This window comes from Sus scrofa, chromosome 8, assembly GCF_000003025.6.
Source record: "Sus scrofa isolate TJ Tabasco breed Duroc chromosome 8, Sscrofa11.1, whole genome shotgun sequence".
NCBI lineage: Eukaryota > Metazoa > Chordata > Mammalia > Artiodactyla > Suidae > Sus > Sus scrofa.
In genome coordinates this window covers 110145365-110168757 of record NC_010450.4, presented here as the reverse complement: position 1 = coordinate 110168757, position 23393 = coordinate 110145365, and the positions used below count along the sequence as shown (strand labels likewise).

Genomic DNA, 23393 nt, shown 5'->3' with positions numbered 1-23393 from the left:
GAGGTTCCCAGGCTAGGGGTCCAATCGGAGCTGTAGCCACCGGCCTATGCCAGAGCCACAGCAACGCGGGATCCGAGCTCCGAGCCGCGTTTGCGACCTACACCACAGCTCACAGCAACGCCAGATCGTCAACCCACTGAGGAAGGCCAGGGATGGAACCCGCAACCTCATGGTTCCTAGTCGGATTCATTAACCACTGCGCCACGATGAGAACTCCTAATTTTAAATAATATAGTTCAGAAGGAATATGTTGGTATAACTGGGTAGATATGTTTTAACAGATAAGCTTTTGAGAAATTAACTTACGAAGTAACAGTGGTGTTCCCCATGAAGGCTGGTTCCTGCTTCTTATAAAATTCAGTTCTTTAGCAAACAGAAGCCATAATTTTTAGGAAAAAATTAGGTTTTTTTTTTGTTTTTTTTTTTTGTCTTTTATCTTTTTAGGGCCACATCTGCGGCATATGAAGGTTCCTAGGCTAGAGGTTGAATTGGAGCTGCAGCTGCCAGCCTACACCACAGCCATGGCAACGCGAGATCCAAGCCACATCTGTGACCTGTAACACAGCTCAAGGCAACCCCGGATCCTTAACCCACTGAATGGTGCCAGGGATTGAACTTGAGTCCTCATGGATGCTAGTCGGGTTCGTTAACCATTGAGCCATGACGGGAACTCCAGAAGAAAATTAACTTTTATTACTGAGATTTTATATTACCTTCTACATCTATCTTAATATAGGTAATCATAGTTTTTTTGGAGAGCAAATTTTATATATGTTTAACTTTTTTTTTTTCCCAGTAGCAAGGGTTTGGGGGTAATAAAAATGTATAGCATAAAATTAATTTGAATTTATATAAATACAAACTATACTGTTTCTTTTTGTAAATGAGATTTATCTTTGGATTTATCTTTTTCATTCTTTTTCTTTTGTTTTTCTTCTGCTTGTTTTTCAAAATAATCTTTAAGGAGATGGTTGAGCTGTGGTTCATATTGGCTTGCATGTTGCAATCCATCTTCCCTGCCTGAAAAAGATATGAAATATGAGAAAAACACCTATTACAGTGGTCTCCATATTATTATTTCAGGGTTCATTTTGGTCATCTCCTACACTGGCAAATTAAGAGCAGTTCCAACCTGAACCACCCCAAGGTCAGTATTCATTCAAAAATAAATTATTTATAATACATTTACTTATAAATACATTTTTATTTTACCTTCACAGTGTTGGATCACACGCCCCCATAGTCGATTTTTCCTCAAACAGGCCAAATTTCCCACAATCAACAAATGTCTCCTTCCTCTGGTCAATGCAACATTCATTCTTTGTTCTGAATCAATAAATCCTACTTGTCTTGTCCTCACACAGGACAGAATGATGATCTCCTTTTCAGCGCCCTGAAAAGCATCTACTGTGGACACCTGCACAGCTTTCACATTACCAGGATGGTCAAAGTCCAGTGCAGTGAGTAAGTGACAAAGCTGCGGAGGAAAGAGGACAAGGTCATGAGGTGCAGAGATGGTGAAGAACCCACACCTCTCAACCTGCCCGCAGTGGCCCTTGTCATTTAACTAATGGTAAGTGGGTAATTTTTGTTTTCTTTGTTATGAGGCACAGAGATTTGGCTAGTTTCTGACATAACAGGTTAATAACTAGATGATAATGTAAGCTATGAAACAAAATTAAAGTGATGATTGATCTGTTGCTGGGAAGCTCATTTGGATATGCCAATTTAGAGCTGATAAACTAATATGAAGCAAATGAAAAATACTAAAATATAAGTAGTTAGAAGTAACTGGCTTGTGTGTAGATTAATATTTGGTATCTTTGATTTACTGATAAAAAGTAACAATAATGAAATAATATTTTGGAAAATAGATTCAATCCCATCTGTCCCAAAACACAAAGCATACACCATATTTCCTTCCTTCTAATTTGTTTATTTGCATTTTTGCCCCAACAGCTGTAAATGGAATTTAATTAAACCTTGTTAGATTTACATTTAATTATATAGAAAAAAAGCCAGAGTAGGCAAAACTATGAATGCTTCTCTTTTACTACATTAACTACAGTGCCAAAAGTTTTTCAAGCACCAAACCAACACAAACCAAACTACTCTACAAATGTAATAGCAAATATTGTAATATATTTAGTAATATAAATACCATAATATGTAATACAAACCTTGTACATCTGGGATTTGTATAATGTTATCACCCCAATCATAGAGCCTGCTATTCCACTCACAATCAGTGATTGAATCAGCTTGAGTGTAAAAGCAGCTTCTGCTACGTTATGAAAGCTGTTATCTCTTTCGATCTGAAATAAGAAACAGAACCTAAATTATATTTCCCAGAACTGCTACGGAAAGACCAAGATAATCACACAAACACAACATAAAATTAAACCAGGAAACTAAACTGTGTTGACTCTCATCAACGCTAATGCCATTTACCTGTTCCAGCCCTTGAATGTTATAGAAACACAGGGTTGGAAGCCATTCCAATAAAGGGCTCCTCTCTGTTTCTGAAACTCCATTCACGAGGTTTCCTTCATAAAACAGATCATTAGCAATAGCACTGATTGTAGGGTGACAACGGTACTGGGTTCGCAAAAGAACTGGCTTGTGACCCTAAGAAATTTAAGTGCAGAAAAGAAAATAGCATTTTTTTTCTCAAGAGAAAAAAATCCAAAATAATATTTTAAAGTTTAAAAATAATGCCATATTGTGCTCTTAGTAAATAATTATAACTATGATAAAATGGACTATAAATTAAAAGGTTTTTTTAATTACTAAAAATACTTCCATGGTAAACTCTACCATAAAATTATAAAATATAAAACACGTCAAGTCTTAGATTAACCATCTAATAAGTTTGGTAGCTAACATTAGGCTTTCGTAATCTAAACAGAGTTGGCCTAACACTAAGTTGAAAAGAAATCTGTAAAAAAAAAAAACAAAAAAACAAAAAACTTGTTGATAACTCATTAACTTTCCTCCCTGAATACAAGTCATTTTTCATTCTGAATTTTCAAATAACTTTCTTTTCTTTCTTTTTTTTTTTTTTTTTTTTTTTTTGTCTTTTTGCCTTTTCTAAGAAGGGCCACTCCTGAGGCATATGGAGGTTCCCAGGCTAGGGGTCCAATCGGAGCTGTAGCCACCGGCCTATGCCAGAGCCACAGCAACGGGGGATCCGAGCTCCGAGCCGCGTTTGCGACCTACACCACAGCTCACAGCAACGCTGGATCTTTAACCCACTGAGCAAGGCCAGGGATCGAACCTGCAACCTTATTGTTCCTAGTCCGATTCATTAACCCCTGAGCCATGATGGGAACTCCTGAATTTTCAAAGAACTTTCTGATTTTGTTAATACATCATAAACCAACTCCCATTTACTTTAGGGTTCTCCTAGAGTATGTTCTTTATTTGCAAAATGTTCTATGACATTGTTTGAACATTTTTAATAGTTACAAGGTACTCTAATAATAATAAATATGTGATAAAATGCAGGATTAGTGATCACATGAACAAAATATCTTCTATGGGGGAAAATATGTGAGAAAATCTATCCCCAAAACTCTTCTGGGGCATAAATTTGTAAAAATACAACCCATCAAATGGAAGAAAATATGTGGAAATCATATGTCTGATAAGGGATTACTATCCAGAATATATGAAAAACTCCTACAACTTAGCAACAAACAACCCAATTCAATATTAGGCAAAAGACTTGAATAGGCATTTCCTAAAGATAAATACATGAAAAGATGCTCAATATCATTAGTCATTAAGGAAACCACAATGAGACACCGCTTCACACCCATTAAGACAGCAATAGTACCATTAAGCAAAGTCGATCAAAAAGAGTTTGTTCCAGTCCATTTTCATGAGCTGCATCAGAACCCTGAATAGTAGGAGGAAGCTGTTTGGGATCTCCAACAAGAATAAGCTTTTCACACTCAAACCTGAAAACAGAATTCTAAATGTTAATCTAAGCAACAAGAAAAACATGCATTGACATCATTTATTGCACTATTTTCTAAAATGTATTTCAAAGAATTTGAATATCATGAAGCATTCTGAGAACTAACAAGGCTTTATAATGCTAATAAGTGTATTAAAAGGCTTTAAAAAATTATGCAGTGAAGAATCCTTTACATAATTTTGGATTTAACAAAGTATGTAATCTGTTTAGTGTACAGAGGTGCTCCACAAGTATTCCACCTATATTTGCAAATAACAAATAATTATATATATGTATGAATATTACTCAGCCATTAAAAGAATGAAATAATGCCACTTGCAGCAAAATGGATGGACCTAGAGATTATCATACTAAGAGAAGAATGGCAAATATCATTTTCTGTCATTTACATGTGGAATCTAAAATATGACACATATCAACCTATCTATGAAACAAAAACAGATTCACAGATATAGAGAACAGACTTGTTGCCAAGGGGAACTGGGTGGGGGAGGGAAGAATTGGGAGTATGCAGTTAGCAGATGCAAACTCTTACATACAGAATGGATAAACAAAGTCCTACTATATAACACAGGGAACCATATTTAATATCCTGTTATGTAACCATAATAGAAAAGAATATGAAAAAAGTATAACCGAGTCACTTTCCTGTTCAGAAGAAATTAACACATTATAAATCAACTACACTTCAATAAAATTTTTTAAAAACAAAGAAAGTAAAAAAAGAAAAGAGGCACCTTTAATCTGGTTGAGAAATCTTTAAGGTTCCAATAGAATCCTAGTACTAGAACTTTCAAGGCTTTAAGAATTATGTGATCCAAATGTCTAAACTGTGATCTCACAAAATTTTGATATATTAACCCCCCAAATTTTCTTCTGCTTTAAAAAAAAAAAAAACAGCTAAGCACTTGCATTGCTAGGAATTTTCACAAAAGTTTGGTAAGTTTAAACTGAGGAAATGTTTGAAATAATTGTAACATCTGAGTGCCTTTGGGAAAGAATCTTATGGGTTACCTTGCAATGGGAAGGAGAGAAGCTGGTTCGGTTATTTGGCTACACTCATCCAGTACAACCACAGGAAATTTAAGGTCATTCATGCATGGAAATGGGCAGGCTGCACAGGTAACTCCAACTACTCGAACCTTTATTACAATAAGAATGTTATTAACTATTTTTAAAAATTCAGAAATTGACAGAACATTGTACAGAAATTGAAAGAACATTGTAAATCAACTATAATAAAAAAAATTTTAAATTATGTATACATGTATGTGTAACTGGGTCCCCATGCTGTACAGTGGGGGGGGGGAAGGGTGTTGGGGAAATAACAATTAAAAATAAATTTAAAAAATAATTTTAAAATTAAAAAAACAGGAAAAAAATTAAGAGAATATATTTACCAAACAACTTGTAGGCTAAAATAAAAAATGACCTACTCTTTTTTCTTTGGTCTTTTTAGGGCTATAACCGCAGCATATGGAAGTAGGCCAGTGGTCGAACTGGAGCTACACTGCTGCCCTATGCCACAGCCACAGCCACAGCCACGGCAGACCCAAGCCACGTCTGCGACCTACACCACAGCTCACAGCAACACCGGATTCTTGACTCACTGAGCGAGACCAAGAATGGAACTTGTGTCCTCAGATTCGTTTCCACTGAGCCACAATGGGAACTCCAGAAATGAGCTACTCTTAACATAATTACTCACAATCAGAAGTCATAGACCACTTTACCTCCACATTTTCATTATTCTCACATAAGCAATGGAAATTCTTCTAAGAGAGTTTTCACTGATGAACAGGTGATACCAGTGAGCAATAGTAACTGGGCTTCCACTTAGAAAATTATTAAAGAAACCACTAGTAATTATTCTCACATATCAGTATGTTGGATAAGAACATAAAATGGTAAGTAGTTCACGTAAATGACTAACTTGCATTAATCGAACACAGTCAAACTAATTTGGTTGGGGAGAAGGGAAGAAAGTCATATCCATAATTGAGATAAAAAAAGCTAGTCTGAAGCCTTCTGAGGGCTTCTAGCACCAAAACTTGGAGAACGGTTACTACTTCCAACTCTCCCTCCTTCCCGAGAGTGTTGCTCATCCACAGCCTCTGCTGTATGACCTGGCAGTGCGTACTGCCAGAGAAGCAGGTGGAGTCTATTTCCCTTCCCTAATGCGCTGGGCTTGGCCATGGGACCTGTTACAGCAAAAGGAATGTGAGCGGACATGATAGGAATAGAAATGTTCCATTATTTGTGTGACCTAGCCTGCCCTGCTGTACTTCTGCCACCTGTCAGGAGACAGCCATCATGCCACACACAACTGTCCTCAGAACCAGAGGCTTGACCCATCACTTCAAGCTGAGCCACACCAATTAACCGGTAGCATGATTAAATTTCTTGCCTTAAATTTTTGAGATTTTGTTTGTTAAGCAGCATTTCAACAACAGCTGATCAAAACAGGGTCCCAAGTAGGTTGACTGTCTGAAATCTCTTGCAGAAAGTGACCACTGTCCACCTGGTCCAACCTCTTCTCCTCCACTAGCTGTTCTTTCCCCCATGCTCTCCTTGCACAGGAGAAAGCAACTAAATGACTTCTTTCTCTCCTCCCAGCTGATGCCCAGGCTGGCTGGATCAGAACTTGATAAAGGAGATGATGCTATCTGTTTTAGCTGGGGATCCTATGCGTCCAGTGTTGGCTCCCAATACCTGGGAGTAAATGAGCCTCCTAGATTCTTGGGAGAGATTTCAGACACACCCTGAAAGCCTTGATTTTCTAGGAAAGCACCAAAAATAAATTTCGCTTGGATAGTCTGTCCGGTGTCAGACTTTCTCTTCCTGTGTTTCTCCTAGGAAAAATCCAAGTTTCATTTAATTTGCCAGGAATTTATTCCCACCTCTTCACTCTCCTCTTAAGTCTATAAAAAAGATACATATATAAGAAGAAAGAAAAGATGCCTCTGTCCTGATGAGTTGGATGTGTTCACAAATTTGAAGAATGCCTTGCAATAAAATAAAAAGTGTAGGAATTTCTGTTGTGGCTCAGTGGGTTAAGAACCTGACTGCTAACCATGAGGATGGGGATTTGATCCCTGGCCCCCTTCAGTGGGTTAAGGATCTGGCATTGCTGTGAGCTGTGGTGTAGGTTGCAGACACAGCTCGGATCTGGCGTTGCTGTGGCTGTGGCACAGGTCGGCAGCTGTAGCTCTGATTTGACCCCTCGCCTGGGAACCTCCCTATGCGGCCTTAAAAAGAAAAAAAAGAAAAAAAATAAAAGGTGCACTGCATAGACATGCACTTTTGTTGATTCTAAACTATCTCAGTCATTTGTTTTATTTAAGGGTAATAAACAGGAATAATATCGCTAACAACAGGAACAAAAGGAATCTGAATATTATAAATTAAATAAACAGACTGAAGCTGTTTCCCCTCACCTGCTTCAGCAGGGTTTTATTGGTCCCCAGTTTATGTTGCTCAATACTTTTTCTCACATAGACTCTTTCCACAGGAGTCAGGTCTTCCTTCATGAGTGTATGCAGTTCTTTTAATTGTTCATTTTCATTTTCTGAGCCAGCATGCAAACTTAAAAAATGATTACATAAAAGAACACCCTTTTATTCTGTTTTCATCATATCACCAAAAAGTAAAATATAGATTTCCTTAAATTAACCAGGAGAAACATAAGGCTTTCTCTACTCTTCTTCAATAACCAAACTTCAAAGTAAGAGCTATATACAATTAGTATACTTCTGTGAACATTCTGTGACTTTGGGAATTTAGCGTTCTTACCTGTAAGGTAAAATTGGCTTGGCAATCTTCCTGACACTCCCAACTCTGACAAACTTTTCAAACCCAAGACTAAGAAGCCTTTGAAGAAAACAAGGTAAAATAGATGCTGATAATTTAGATACTAGAATATGGAACAAAGTTCATATAATATATACATTATTAAAGTTAGCTTTGTATAACAGTACATTTTATAGTTACATAGATCAATGTGAAATGCCTAAACTCAAAGTAAATACAATACAGCTGAAGACCTTTTTATAAAATGTACCTCAGGCGTTCCCGTCATGGCACAGTGGAAATGAATCCAACTAGGAACCATGAGGTTTGATCCCTGGCCTTGCTCAACGGGTTAAGGATCCAGTATTGCCGAGAGCTGTGGCATAGGTCACAGACATGGCTCGGATGCCAAGTTGCAGTGGCTGTGGCATAAGCCAGCAGCTGTAGCTTTGACTGGACCCCCTAGCCTGGGAATCTCCGTATGCCACTGGTGCGGCCCTAAAAAGCAAAATAAAAATAGACATAAAATGTATCTCAGGGAATTTTTGTGTTGAAGGATCATTAAATGTTCACGTTAGAATTTATCACAAATGAAAGTGCCCCTGTAGACATAACATGGAAAGTAAGAGCTATCATATTTAGCATCAAGACTTAAGAGGAAGGGTGTCAGCCTTTTTACATACATGACCTTGTTAAATACTCATTACAGTTTCCCACAATATCTCATCTTAGAGATGAGGACCGTGAAACTTAGAAGTCAGTTATTTGGCTGAGGCCACATAGCGGAGGAGTCAGCCACGATTCAAACCTAGGCAAGTCTACCTCAGAGGCTATCGGTGATGGTTCTGTGTGCATTACTTCCAGGGAGCGCTTTGTGAAGCAGGGGCCCCCACCTGCCCTTCCCTCCCACGTGTCTTAGAGCTTAAGCTCTAGGTTGGGAACAGAGGAGAAGCTCAGTGAACATCTGATCTTCTCAAACATCTTCTACCACCTCAAGTGGGAAATAAAGAGTGGAAAACTAAAGAAACTATAGCTCTCCCAACACAGTTTTTCCCAAATAATTTTGAAGCAATGTATCTGTCAATACATGAATAGATTTCAATTTTTGGATTTTTCAGTTTACATCTTGAAAAACAGCTATGTTTCAGTCTGAAAAACTAGTTTACCTTTTTTTCAGTGTAAATTTGTGTTAATTCTCTGCTAATGTACAGTATCCTCCATCATACCATGGGGCAAAAAAATGTTTCATTTTTTTCCCAAGAAACTCTGTCTTGTTCTGTCCATTACAATTGAAATGCATTGTCCAAGTGCACGGCTAAATGCTAGTAGCTCTGTGTGAAGAAATGTACAGGTCCAGTACATACAGTTCTATGTAACCGTAGATATGAATTCCTCAGGTCCGCATCTGAACATTAAAGAATATCTTCTAAATGTTTTCTGTTACCTTTCAGTAGTCAGTACTTACCTGCCCTGTTCTCCTAGCTTCTGGACTCTTCGTTTTGTCTTTTTTTTTTTTTTTTTTGTCTTTTTGCTTTTTCTAGGGCTGCTCCCATGGCATATGGAGGTTCCCAGGCTAGGGGTTGAATCAGAGTTATAGCTGCCAGCCTATGCCAGAGCCACAGCAATGCGGGATCCGAGCTGCATCTGCAACCTACACCACAGCTCACGGCAATGCCGGATCGTTAACCCACTGAGCAAGGCCAGGCATCGAACCTGAAACCTCATGGTTTCTAGTTGGATTCGTTAACCACTGTGCCACGACGGGAACTCCTTGATTCTTCTTTTCTAACAGTCTACAATGAAAATTTTTTTTTTTTTTTTTTTTTTGTCTTTTGTTGTTGTTGTTGTTGTTGCTATTTCTTGGGCCGCTCCCGCGGCATATGGAGGTTCCCAGGCTAGGGGTTGAATCGGAGCTGTAGCCACCGGCCTACGCCAGAGCCACAGCAACGCGGGATCCGAGCCGCGTCTGCAACCTACACCACAGCTCACGGCAACGCCGGATCGTTAACCCACTGAGCAAGGGCAGGGACCAAACCCGCAACCTCATGGTTCCTAGTTGGATTTGTTAACCACTGCGCCACGACGGGAACTCCCTACAATGAAATTTTAATCTCAGGCTAAACAATCTAAAGATCTTTCCTGCTTAGTCCCCAGGTTACTTCGCATTGAAGTTACTTGAATCAAAAAATGTCCTCACCCACTGTTTTAGATTACTTAGAAGAGTACACACAGAAACCTTCTATATTAAGAAGGTTTAAAATGTTCATTCATATTTTTTATTCTAGGTCTAGACTTTTTCCTCAGAGAGAATCAGAAATGGAGACAAAGATTTATGTTTAAGGATATTGGTTGCAATATTATTTATAATGGCAAAAAATTGGAAAGAACTTAAAGAGCTATAAAAAATTTTAGTTGCTAAGATTTAATACCACAGAGAATCTGAGTTTAAAAAAAAGGGGGGGGAGTTCCCATTGTGGCTCAGCAGGTTAAAAATTTGACTGGTATCCATGAGGATGTGGGTTCGATCACTGGACTTGGTCAGTGGGTTAAGGATGCAGGGTTGCCACAAGCTGCAGAGTGGGTTGCAGATGCAGCTTGGATCTGGTGTTGCTGTTGCTGTGGCTGTGACATAGGCCGGCAGCTGCAGCTCTGAATCGACCCCTAGCCTGGGAACTTCCATATGCCACAGATGCAACCCTAAAAAAAAAACAAAAAAACAGGGCACAAAACAATATATACTGTTGAATACCAAGTTTAGAAAACAAAATGAGTGTGTATATATATATATATAAAGTCTATAAATAAATATAATTATTTGCATATTTTCTATTATAAGCGTTAACTTAGGTAACTGTAAAAGTTCATTTTAAAAAATCTTACTTTTATAAATAATGACTTCTCCTAATCAAATTTCATAATTTATATTGCAACTCATATCATTAAACATTGGAATATTGGTAAAATATTAATATTATATTTTCTTTGCATTTTTAATAAAATCTTACACAAAATTTTTATACCTGTAGAAGAGATTGTTCATTGTCTTCCATGAAACAGTAACAGACTAACTTATTAGTTTGTAAGTAGGATAAAAATCAAACACAAAACCTGATGATTTTGGTACCAGGATGGGATAAAAATAATACTAAAAGTAGATCTCTCTAATTGAGACCAAGAACATAATTTAAACTGTTCAGCTATTTTACTATTATTTTACTATACAGGCAGGTGGAAAGAGAATAACATATAACTTGGTTCTACAATATTAGCCTACTTCCAAGGTAACCACCCCAAACTCTTGGGTCAGGGACAAAGGACTTTTACTCATGGCACAGGAAGCAGCATAAGCACCAACATTTCAACAGTGGTCCGCAAGACAAATGCCTACACTGCAATGGACTGAGTTGTAGGAAAAAACACTGAACTCGGGGATCCACTATTTTTATAACAAGCAGTAAGCACCCTGCACTCTGTCCTGGGGGGAGACATTACCTCACCGGTCAAGGTTGCTTACTGCAAATACAATCCGAAGCAATGTGCTGAGTAAGAGTGGTCAGAGCCTTGCATGGTAGATTGCCTCCCCCAGCAATACACATTCTTGGCTGGACTCAAATTTTCACATGAGATCCCATCTTTGTGCCAAAATTGTCAGTTTTTGTATTTGATTATATCCTACTCACAAAAACTAATAAGTTAGCCTGTTACTGTTTCATGGATGCTGGTTCTTGCATCAGAGACAAAGGCCTTGCATTTTTGGCAGACCCAGTAAAAAGGAGCAAGGCCCATGGTGGACTGCTTCTCTCAAAAACAACCTAAAACCTAGGTACTTAAATACACCCGCCATACCTACCCAAGAAGTACTCTGTCAACAGCTACATTAGTAGAAGAAGAAATCAGAAGTTTCCAAGGTCTTCCATTTCCAACTGCAAGAGCTTCACTCTTTTCAAATAGCTGAACAAAAAACAAAATCACCACTGCCAGCAAATAACTTTTTCCTGCTCCAAAAACACCTAATTATTTTGAAGGAAGGGGAGAAAAAAATAAAAGCAATTTTATCATAAATAAATCTCTGAAAAGTACAACAAATATTTTATCCACCTATCTTGCTCTCTCCTTGGATTTACTCAAAAGTATTAGTTGAATGCTTATTATGTTCTTAATTAGTACAATGGATAAATATATAAATAAATATTCAAAAGACCTCCACATTTAAGGAGGCCATGGTGTATTTAGGAAGACAGACAAGTAAAGGAAAATGATAATATAGTAACGTTGCTGGGTATCAAAAAAAGAACATCTCTCTCTGCTTTGGTGGACATGGGAATGCTTCCTAAAAATAAAGGTCATTCCATGCAAAGGTATGACAAAGCATGTAGTTGATAAGTATTTCTTTTCTTTTTTTTTTTTTTTTGGCTGCCTCGAGACACATGGGGTTCCCAGGCCAGGGATAGAACCTGCATTCCAGTGCCCCCAAGATGCTGCCGATCCGTTGCACCACAGCAGGACCTCTCTCCCTCCTTCCATCCCTCCTTTCACATGCGTGCAGCATGTGGAAGTTCCCAGGCCAGGGATCGAACCTATACCACAGCAACGACCCAAGCTGCTATAGTGACCACATTGGATCCTTAACCCACCGCACCACAAGAGAACTCCCTGATTACAGCATATAACAAATAGGCAAGAGACAAGGTATGTGACAAGGTAGGCAAAGGGGTAAATCACAAGAGTTCTGCTTGCTATGGCTAGGAGTGTGAATTGTATCTTAAAAGCCAGGGGAAATCAATGAACAATTTTAAGCAATGGAATTGACTTCAATCAGATTTGTGTTTTAGGGAGGTGGGGGGGATGCGCTGGGGTTGTGGGATGGAAATCCTATAAAACTGGATTGTGATGATCATTGTACAACTATAAATGTAATAAATTCATTGAGTAGTAAAAAATAAAATTTTCCAAAAAAAAGATTTGTTTTAAAAAAACTACTTGAGTGAAAATATAAAGAAAGGTCAAACTAAAGGTAGATCAATTCGAAATCTGTGTGAGATAATCATAACAATAATACACTCTAACTTTACTTAAAGTGCTTCTTATGTGCCAGGCACCATTCTAAGCCCTTTACCTATATTAACTCATTTAATACTTCAAACCTATGAGACAGATGCTATTACAAACCCCATTTTACAAAGTAGGGATTAGAGCTAAGAGAACTCACACTCTCAATAGGCTATGGGGAGGTGTGGTGAAGTCTTGGATCGAGGAGGAGCAAATGAGTTGGAGAGGAGAGAATCAATATGAAAAACAGGTAGAAACTGGAAGGGACAGCTCAGTGATCTGCTGCCGGGGGGTGGGGGGGGCGCGGCAAGAGTGATGGAGGAAGATTAAGAGAAAGTCACTTAATCTAGGGAGAAAGAATAATCTAGGATGATTCTCAAGTGTCTAGCTTGGTCAACAGAGTAGAAATGATACGAATACTTAAAATAGGACAAAACAGGAGTTCCTGTCAGGGCTCAGTGGTTAATGAATCTGACTAGGAACAATGAGGCTACAGGTTCAATCCCTGGCCTTGCTCAGTGGGTTAAGGATCCAGCGTTGCTGTGAGCTGTGGTGTAGGTCACAGACAAGGCTCGGATCCCACGTTGCTGTGGCTCTGGCGCAGGCCGGCGGCTACAGCTCTGATTAGACCCCTAGCCTGGGAACCTCCATATGCTGTGGGAGCGGCCCTAGAAAAGGCAAAAAGACCAAAAAGAAAAAAAGAAAAATAATAATAAAATAAAATAGGACAAAATGTATGATCAGCTTTGGGGAAGAAGTCTGTGAAACAAAATGAATTAGAGGTAACCAATTCCAGACAAAAGTATTAGCTCTGAAGAGGGCAAAGCAAAGCTCTTTCACTGGGACAGAACCAACAGAGTAGGAAGAGGCCCAGACTTCATTAAGTTTGAAGACGGCAGGACACTGAAATGAGCTTCTGTTACGAACTGCATTTCCTGTTTCAGAGGCAAGATCAATTTCAGAAAGAGAGCTGGACAGAGGCAAGGATGGGGTTATAAGACCGAAGGTTTGGACTAGCCACTATGAAGGATGAAGAGTGAGCTGACTAGGAATTAATTCATTCAATAATAGTAACATGTAGATGTCTAGATCGAATGTGGATACTTTGATAATAATGAGAGTATAATGTTATTCATTCATCAGATATGCCACCTACTCTCCCTTTTAGGGTGGTCAGTTCTCCTCCCACCTAATAGTTTACTAAGGGGGCTCAAATTCGAAAAATCTATTCTGGAATCTTATTTGACTAGGAAATTACAAGTGAGTAGACAGAGTTACGAAAGCTTACACAATGCATTTAATAGAACTGTTTTCTTTTTTGCTTCTTACCATGTATGATCGTGATTGGGAGGGTGTGAGTTCCCAGTTCCTTCACTTCTTCAGCACTTCCTTGTGATGCCATCATTTGCGCTATCTGAATTAGGGCTGTAGCTTGATCCTTGTTTAACTTGTGTGTGTGAATTAACTCACCAGCTAACTGCAGCGTTGCTCCTATACTGAGCAGTTCAAATTTTGTATTGATATTTGAGAAGGCTGGTGGGATAAATTTTCTCTTATTGACTCTCTTGTTGCTCACTATAGTTGATGAAGACCTAGGTAAAAAGGCAGCAAATAAAATTTTTTCTTAAATGAGGGGCTTTTGAAATAGGGAAGTAGATCTATTCATAATAGCCTGCACTTTATAAGCATCACAGAGAACATTTTTTTGCAGATACAAATGCATATACACCCCAATTTGGAGGAGGGTAGAAGAAAACTAACATTTATTGAAAACCTACTATATGCTGGCATTACACTAAGCATTTTACATATCAATTGATGTAATCTTGACAATACTAAATAGTTAATTATCTCAAATAGAGATACAGAAACATTAACATTTTTCCCCAAAAAGCACATAGCTAGTAAGTGTTTTGTATTGACTTTAAAGCCCATGTTCCAGTAAATAAAACTTGGATAATTAATATAGTCTCCAATTAAAACTTAATTAATATAGCCTCCAGGTAAAACTGCAATAAGTTGGTTTTATTTCTATTTCTATTAAGACTGAATTCATTTCAAAGTAGATAAATAACAAAATGGATATTGATTTTTTTTTTCCTAGAACTTCACTGTGGTGAAAAAAATGAAACAACATTCCCCTTGTGGCTCAGGAGGTTACAAACCCAACTAGGATCCACGAGGATGCAAGTTTGATCTCTGGCCCCACTCAGTGGGTTAAGGATCCGGTGATGCCATGAGCCGTGGTGTGGGTTGCAGACAAAGCTCAGATCTGGCACTGCAGTGGCTGTGGTGTAGGCCAGCACCTGCAGCTCTGATTCAACCCCTAGCCTAGGAACTTCCATATACTGGAGGTGTGGTCCTAAAAAGCAAAAAAAAAAAAAAAAAAAAAAAAACCCAGGAGTTCCTGTCGTGGCGCAGTGGTTAACGAATCCGACTAGGAACCATGAGGTTGCGGGTTCAGTCCCTGCCCTTGCTCAGTGGGTTAACGATCCGGCGTTGCCGTGGGCTGTGGTGTAGGTTGCAGACTCGGCTCGGATCCCGCGTTGCTGTGGCTCTGGCGTAGGCCGGTGGCTACAGCTCTGATTCAACCCCTAGCCTGGGAACCTCCATATGCCGTGGGAGCGGCCCAAGAAATAGCAACAATAACAACAACAACAACAAAAGACAAAAGACAAAAAGACAAAAAAAAAAAAAACAACCTAAATTAGAAACCAGGCTTTTTTGGAGTTCCCGTCGCAGCTCAGTGGTTAACAAATCCGACTAGGAACCATGAGGTTGTGGGTTCCATCCCTGGCCTTGCTCAGTGGGTTAAGGATCCGGTGTTGCTGTTAGCTGTGATGTAGGTCACAGATACGGCTTGGATCCCAAGTTGCTGTGGCTCTGGTGTAGGCTGGGCGGCCACAGCTCCAATTAGACCCTAGCCTGGGAACCTCCATATGCCTCGGGAGCGGCCCAAGAAATGGCCAAAAAGACCAAAAAACAAAACAAAACAAACAAAAAAACTAGGCTTTTTCTATCATTTTCATGAATTCAATATAATGTTACTTCTAATTTTTAAAAAAGGGGGCATGGGAGTTCCTGCTGTGGCACAGTAGGTTAATGATCTGGCTTGTCTCTGTGGTGATGCTGGTTTGATCCCCAGCCTAGTGCAGTAGGTTAAGGATCTGGCATTGCTGCAGCTGTGGCATAGGTTGCAGCTCAAGCTTGGATTTGATCCCAGGAACTTCCATATGCTGTGGGGGCAGCTGAAAAAGAAAAATAAATAAATAAAAAGGGGGCATGGTGCTTGAGAAATTAAAAATAAAATTTCATCAAGAATGAAATTAGTCGAAGTTCCTGTTGTGACATAGCAGAAATGAATCCGGCTAGTATCCATGACGATGCAGGTTCGATGCTTCACTCAGTGGGTTAAGGATCCGGTGTTGTGGTGAGATGTGGTGTGGGTTGCAGACGCTGCTCGGGTCTGGCATTGCTGTGGCTGTGGCCGGCTGCTGCAGCTCTGATTCAACCCCTTGCCTGGGAACTTCCATATGCAGTGGGTGTGGCCCTATAAAGAAAAAAAAAAAAAAAGAATACAATTTGTATCAATATATATACTGGACTCAAGCTGTAAAATTACTTTAAAATAATTCTTTTGAATGTTAAATAATTTGTGACATAAAAATAGAGATAAATAAAAAAATTAAAATATTCAAAAGATTCTTAAATTGTTCCTGGACAAAAGAAAAATTTTACAGTAACACTTATTACCCCACACACCATAAATAAATGGGAAGACGAATGGATGGATTGTTGGGAAATGTGTATTCCCCTTTCTCTTATTTATTTACTTTTTGGTCTTTTTTTAGGGCCGCACCCATGGCATATGGATGTTCCCAGGCTAGGGGCTGAATCGAAGCTACAGCTGCCATCCTATGCCACAGCCACAGAAATGCCAGATCCGAGCCTCGTCTGCGACCCACACCACAGCTCACGGCAATGCCAGGTCCTTAACCCACTGAGCAAGGCCAGGGATAGAACCCCCATTCCCATGGATGCTAGTCAGGTTCATTATCTGCTGAGCCACGATGGGAACTCCTCTCTTTTTAACTACTGACAAACAGTAATCTCATAACCCCTGAAAAAAAAACACACTTTGTTAGTAACAATTTATGTAATGTACTTTTACTGCATTTTCATCATCACGATTAGTCACCATTTCTGAAGACCAATGACCCAAAGGTAAATAATGACTTACATTGTTAACAGGTTCTGTGTTAGAGGCAGAGTAGCTGGATTAAAGTAGTCCTGAATATTTTTCAAAGTGGTCAGCTCCGTGCTAGCATTACAAACCAATAATGCATGGACCAATGCTGTAGACAGAATGCAGAAAATGAACATTTAATATAAATAAAATGGGCCATTAAAAAAACTACTATACTACCTGCTCATTTATACCTTGCATAACTTAAATCAAATTTGGATTTCCACACATTAGTTAATGAAAAAGAACAACTGCTTAGAGTTAGTGGGGGGGGTGACACCGCTAACAGCCAGCAGTTCAGTTTTATCAGCATAGCATAATGTACAGTAATGTGTGTAATTTTTGAACATTTTCTTATATTTCTTCCTCGATTATTTTATAGAAATATATGGAAAGCAGAAAACGAGAATGCTATTATTGCTGAGGAAATTACAGCAACAAATAGGAAAATATAAATTTGAAAAATAATAAATGTTCACTTAATTAGGCTCAACCTGACTGACTAGGTTTATTCAGTTCTGAAAGAAAAAGAATCAAGTTAGAAATATCTATGAAATACCTGAAATGAGTCATTAAATGCTGTCTTTAGTTATGGACCAAATTCAACCATCAGAAATTATTCCAGAGATCAAAATATATAGAGAAATCTACAGATTCACAGAACTGGATAGGGATTCAGCTTACTAAGGCTTCCTTTATTAAAAGAAAAATAAGGTTCATAGCTTACTGTTTTATTAAGAATTTCTCAAGAAAAATGATAAAATACTCTCAAATGAAAACCATACCCTCCTGCTCAACCACTCACAAAATTTCTTACAAAATCTACAAGACCTTCTCAATGTAAAAATAAATGACTTGTTTACTAAATGTACACTAGAATAATAAACCAAGAAAATTTAATAAATCAAGAATCAGACTTATGCAAGAAAATGTTTATATGTTTAATACTTAGAAAGCAGGTATATACCATGTAAAATTCAGCCAACAAAATACTTAAGTGAGGGGTCAAGCTTTTTAATATTTTAGCCCTCTGGGACTTGAGCTTCAGAAATATTTATTTTTTTTTTATTTTATTTATTTTGTTTTTAGCGCCACACCTGCACCCTGGCATATGGAGATTGACTGATTTATTGATTGGTTGATTTTGCTTTTTAGGGACACACCCGTGGCATATGGAGGTTCCCAGGCTAAGGGTCCAATCGGAGCTGTAGCCGCCGGCCTATGCCAGAGCCACAGCAACGCAGGATCCAAGCCGTGTCTGTGACCTACGCCACAGCTCACGGCAACGCCAGATCCTTAACCCACTGAGCGAGGCCAGGGATTGAACCGAAACCTCATGGATCCTAGTCAGATTTGTTTTTGCTGCACCACGCTGGAAACTCTCAGAAATATTAGATATTCAACTTTCATACACATTTTCAGAAACACTGTATATACAGTAATGGTAAGTAGAGCTTGTTGCTTTTTGTTGGCTTTAATCAAACAGTCCCACACAAAGTTAGGATTCTTGCTCTTAGTGCATCACATCTTTCATTTTTTAATTTATTTTTTATTTTTTTGACTGTGTTTTGTCTTTTTAGGGCCGCACCTGCGGCATATGGAGGTTGCCAGGCTAGGGGTCTAATCAGAGCTATAGCTGCTGGCCTACACCACAGCCACAGCAATGCCAGATCCAAGCCACATCTGTGACCTACACCAAAGCTCACGGCAACGCCGGATACTTAACCCACTGGGTGGGGCCAGGGATTGAACCCGCATAGTTCCTAGTTGGATTCATTTCTGCTGCACCCAAGACGGGAACTCCCTCTTTCTTTTTTTTTAAATAAAAATTAAAATGGGCATAGTAATACTTACTGTTAGTGGGCCAGTTGGAAGGGAAATAACCTTTCAAAGGTAGTAGCTCTACCTCATTGACAGATGACGGTCCAAAGAATGTACTACATGCAATAAAAGTATCCAATTCAAAGTCTAGGGTTTTTGAAACCACCCAAAGATCATCTGAAAAGACAAATGTTTGTAAAGAACTCAGAACTATGTTCAATCCAAAGCCACCTTAGACTTCTTAGATGCTTAGTCCTATATTATTTCTCAAAACACAAAATTGGTTATGGTCATCAACAAGATTCCATCCAAACTAAGACCTAAACACGTAACATTTCATTTCCATGTTTTTCACTCAGTTTTATGTTTTTAAAGTTATTTTATAATTATTTTTTTTACTTGTAAATAACTCAAAAAAGCCCATCTAATTCATCTTTCTCTTTTAACAATTCATCTTTCTCTTTTTTAACAGTTCTGTAACATCTGATTTTCCCAAAGCAGAATATTAGTCTAAAAAGATGCTCAGTCATGTAATGGTTTCCACGCTCAAAAAAGTCAGCAATCCTTGGATAGAATACAAGTTCTCTTAATAGACCTCACTTAACAGATGCTCCAGATTAATGTTGTTTCTTCCTCATAGTACATCAAGCACACATAGCTAGTAGGCTACTTTCGAGAATACCTGTATACTAGTTCTACTATCAGGTGAGTTTACACTTACAAAGAATTGACTGCATTTGTTCTCAAACTTACTTATTCTAGGTGTATTTACTATTATAATTACATAAATTAATCACATACTATTTGACCCATTATGAGTATGAAGGAAAAAACTATTAAGAAAACTACGTTACTGGGAGTTCCCATCGTGGCTCAGTGGTTAATGAATCCGACTAGGAACCATGAGGTTGCGGGTTTGATCCCTGGCCTTGCTCAGTGGGTTGAGGATCCGGCGTTGCCGTGAGCTGTGGTGTAGGTCGCAGACGTGGCTTGGATCCCGCATTGCTGTGGCTCTAACGTAGGCTGGCAGTTACAGCTCTGATTAGACCCCTAGCCTGGGACCCTCCCATATGTCGTGGGAGCGGCCCAAGAAATGGCAAAAAGACAAAAAAAAAAAAAAAGAAAAGAAAAAAAAGAAAACTACATTACTGCCTTGGAAAGTCCAATGCATATCACATAAGACTGAAAAATACTGCATTATTTTTTAACACAGAACTGATTTATTTTTAACTCTTACCAATACCCCCATAGAACTATTTTTTTAAGGAAATATATTTAGGAAAATATTTTAGAAAATGCTTATCTATAGTATATCATATACCTAATTTATTTAAAAATATTTGCCAATTGAGGTAAAACATATTTAAACAGTTCATTTCCTATTTGCAAATATTTATCTTATTCAATATTCACAATTTTTAAAAAGATCTCCAATTCAAGAGAGTTGATGGAAAAAAGCATTTACCTCTCTTTTCTCTCTAAATCCCATTAAAATAATAGGAGGAATATAAAATACAAATCTAGTACAGTACTGGAAAATAGCCAGGGGTGGGGCAGAGAAAGCCACACTCATTTCAGAGATTCTTAAGGAAGCCACAAAGGGAATGGGAAAAGAAAGATGATAAAATCCTACAAAGCTGGGAAAATACTAATCCTTTACAGATGATAGAAAGGAATTCTGAAAATACACACAGTTTCACCAAGAGATTCCTGGATTAACCCCAAGCTTACCAACCAAGGAGTTATGGATGTAGAAGTTCAGCTGTGACAGTCATTAAAGGATGGTGGAATACATCCTATCACTCTTGGAGCAGCTGACTCCAAGATGTGTTCTGAGGCTGAACTTGAGAATGCAACCCTCTAAACCAGAGACTACCAGAGGGGACTTTGAGTGAGAAAAATGGGGGAGTAACCTACATAACTACTTGGTACCAGGGATAGGTAAACAGGTCACTCCACTGGTAGGTCATGTATCTTATGAGAATTTTGTTCTTAGTAAAACACAATAATCTATATTATGTTCTGGGTTAACATACATTTTAAATGTCAGACAGGTACTATTATTATTACCATTATATACATGAAGTAGGGCTGAAGCCCAGAGAAGCTAAATAAATTATCCATGGGAGGGGGTTGGGATGGGGGTAGGGGGTGAAAAAAAAAGAAAAAAAATTATCCATAGACATAGAGCCAATAAATGGCAGGTCTGAGACTGAACCCAATTCCCTGAGCTCATCAGAGCTGACTAGACTGGGGTCCACCTCCTCCCCATATGCGTTGCCAGAAAGAATAGTTGATACCACCAAGGGAAAATTTGTTCAGAGGCCAAAATAATGAAACACTTAAGGAGCACAAAGACTTCAAAAGAAAAACAAGCTGGATCACAAGGTCCTACAGAAAAGGAAATATCAGATGAGATAAACAAAGGATTTAAATTCAGCCTGGTAAAGATACTAAAATCGGTAAGGGAAGATAGTAACGGTGCAAAATAAGAACAAGAAAATATGAAAATACATTTAAAAAATACTGGGTTGGAAAAATACATGAGTTGAAATAAAGTTGTAATTGATGGGATAAATAGCAGAATGGATACCATCTGAGGAATAAGCAATTTAGAACATCACATTGAAGGAGTTCCCTCGTGGCTCAGTGGGTTAAGGATCCAGCATTGTCCCTGCTGTGGCTCTAGTTACAGATGAGGCACAGGTTTGATCCCTAGCCCAGGAATTTCTGCATGCCAAGGGCATAGCTGTGCCCCTCAAAATACCACGTTGAGGATATCTTTTAGGGGAAGAAAGGATAAAAATCCAGACAATATAAACATTAATAGATTTACTGGATAGATTCAATAGTGCTAACATCCAAATAATAAAAATCCTAGAGAGAAAAAAGAGGAAAAAATTCTGATGAAATAATGAAGATCAATTACGCAGATTTTAAAAATAAAAAGAAAATAAAAAGACAGGAGTTCCCATTGTGGCTTAAGACCCCGACATGGTGTCCCTGAGGATACTGGTTCAATCCTTGGCCTAGCTCAGTGTCAGGTGGCAGATGCAGCTCAGATCCAGAGTAGCCATGGCTGTGGTATAGCCCTCAGCTGCAGCTGTGATTTGACCCCTAGCATGGGAACTTCCATATGCCACAGGTGCATCCATAAAAAGGAAAAAATTTTTTTAATTAACAAATTTTTTAAAAAAATATGAAATAATAAAGGACTTTACTTTTTAAACCACCCTATGGTAGTATGACTGACATACAAAAGCTGTACATATTTAATGTATACACTAGATAAGTTTGGAGATAGAGGACTTTAGATTTAAAAGGTCCACTGTGCACCCAAAAGGAAAAAAAGGAAAATTCCAGAGTTAGGCACATTTTAGTGAAATTTAGGATTATAAAAATCATGGAGGAGTTCCCTCTGTGATGCAGTGGGTTAAGAATCTGACTGCAGAGGTTCAGGTCAATGAAGAGCCTCGGGTTCAACACCCAGCCTGGTGCAGTGGGTTAAAGGATCCAGCATTGCCACAGTTGCAGTGTAGGTCACAGCTGAGGCTCAGATTCAGTCCCTGGCTGGGGAACTTCCATATGCCACAATTTCAGCCATAAAAACAAAATAAAACAAAAAAACACAGAAAAAATTCTAATGCTTCTAGCTCAAAAGAAAAAACTTCACACAAAGGTGTAAGAATCAGGAGTGCCATGAGATTTTTCAGCAGCAACAATGGAAGCAAGAAGATATGCAACTATACTAAATAACAGGCTAAAATATATGAAACATTTTTCTGAAGGTAAAAAGTATTAAAAGAAAAGAGAAGTTGCCACTTTGGCACAGAGTGTTAAGGATCCAGCATTGCCTCTGTGGTGGCTCAGGTTGCTGCTGAGACTCGGGTTTGATCTCCAGCCTGGTAAGGGGGTTAAGGATCCGACAGCTATGGTGTAGGTGCAGCAGTGACGTAGGTCGAAGCTGTGGCTCAGATTCAGTCCCTGCCATGGGAACTTTTACATATGTTGCAAGTGCAGCGAAAAACAAACCAAAGAAAGCATTAAAAGAAAATAACTTACCACCTAAAATTTTACATGGAGCCAAACTATCATTCAAATGTGAATGTTTAATAGAAATAGTCTCAGGCATTCAAGGCTTCAGAAGGTTTATCATTCAAAGATGCATATTCAAAACAGTTTTTGGGGTATTTTTTTTTTTTGCATTTTAGGGCTGCACTCCCAGCATATGGAAGTTCCCAGGTGAGGGGTCGAATTGGAGCTAGGGCTGCCGCCACAGCCACAACTCGGAATCCGAACTGCGTCTACAACCTATGCCACAGCCCATGGGCAACAACAGATCCTTGACCCACTGAGCAAGGCCAGGGATTGAATATGCGTTCTCACGGGTAGTAATCAAGTTTGTTTCCACACCACAAGGGGACCTCCTCAAAAACAATTTTTGATGAAATACATAAGTAAGAGAGAAAAATCCAGGAGATACTAAAAGGGATACATGAAATAAAG

The 23393-nt window shown here is 38.6% G+C and overlaps 1 protein-coding gene and 1 long non-coding RNA gene across 9 annotated transcripts in view; one reads left to right on the top strand and one right to left on the bottom strand.

The window, feature by feature from the left end:
- The window catches only part of ZGRF1 (zinc finger GRF-type containing 1), a 78167-nt gene continuing 55445 nt past the window's right edge, over nucleotides 672-23393 (bottom strand). For 6 of the 8 annotated variants that reach the window (XM_021101662.1, XM_021101661.1, XM_021101665.1 and 3 more), the window contains 12 exons: nucleotides 18921-19064; nucleotides 17061-17175; nucleotides 14150-14412; nucleotides 11622-11781; nucleotides 7775-7852; nucleotides 7420-7567; nucleotides 4997-5124; nucleotides 3839-3962; nucleotides 2452-2628; nucleotides 2181-2315; nucleotides 1213-1477; nucleotides 672-1020 (listed from right to left, as the gene is read on the bottom strand). In XM_021101662.1, coding sequence (XP_020957321.1) covers nucleotides 863-1020; nucleotides 1213-1477; nucleotides 2181-2315; nucleotides 2452-2628; nucleotides 3839-3962; nucleotides 4997-5124; nucleotides 7420-7567; nucleotides 7775-7852; nucleotides 11622-11781; nucleotides 14150-14412; nucleotides 17061-17175; nucleotides 18921-19064 — 1895 coding nt within the window. In that variant the 3' untranslated portion in view covers nucleotides 672-862. The remainder of the gene's footprint in view (nucleotides 1021-1212; nucleotides 1478-2180; nucleotides 2316-2451; nucleotides 2629-3838; nucleotides 3963-4996; nucleotides 5125-7419; nucleotides 7568-7774; nucleotides 7853-11621; nucleotides 11782-14149; nucleotides 14413-17060; nucleotides 17176-18920; nucleotides 19065-23393) is intronic. The other 2 variants (XM_021101666.1, XM_021101668.1) reach the window with 1 other exon arrangement.
- Nucleotides 1471-23393, top strand: part of LOC110262172 — a 64437-nt gene continuing 42514 nt past the window's right edge. The window contains exon 1 of the long non-coding RNA XR_002346828.1: nucleotides 1471-1573. This is a non-coding gene — a long non-coding RNA (uncharacterized LOC110262172). The remainder of the gene's footprint in view (nucleotides 1574-23393) is intronic.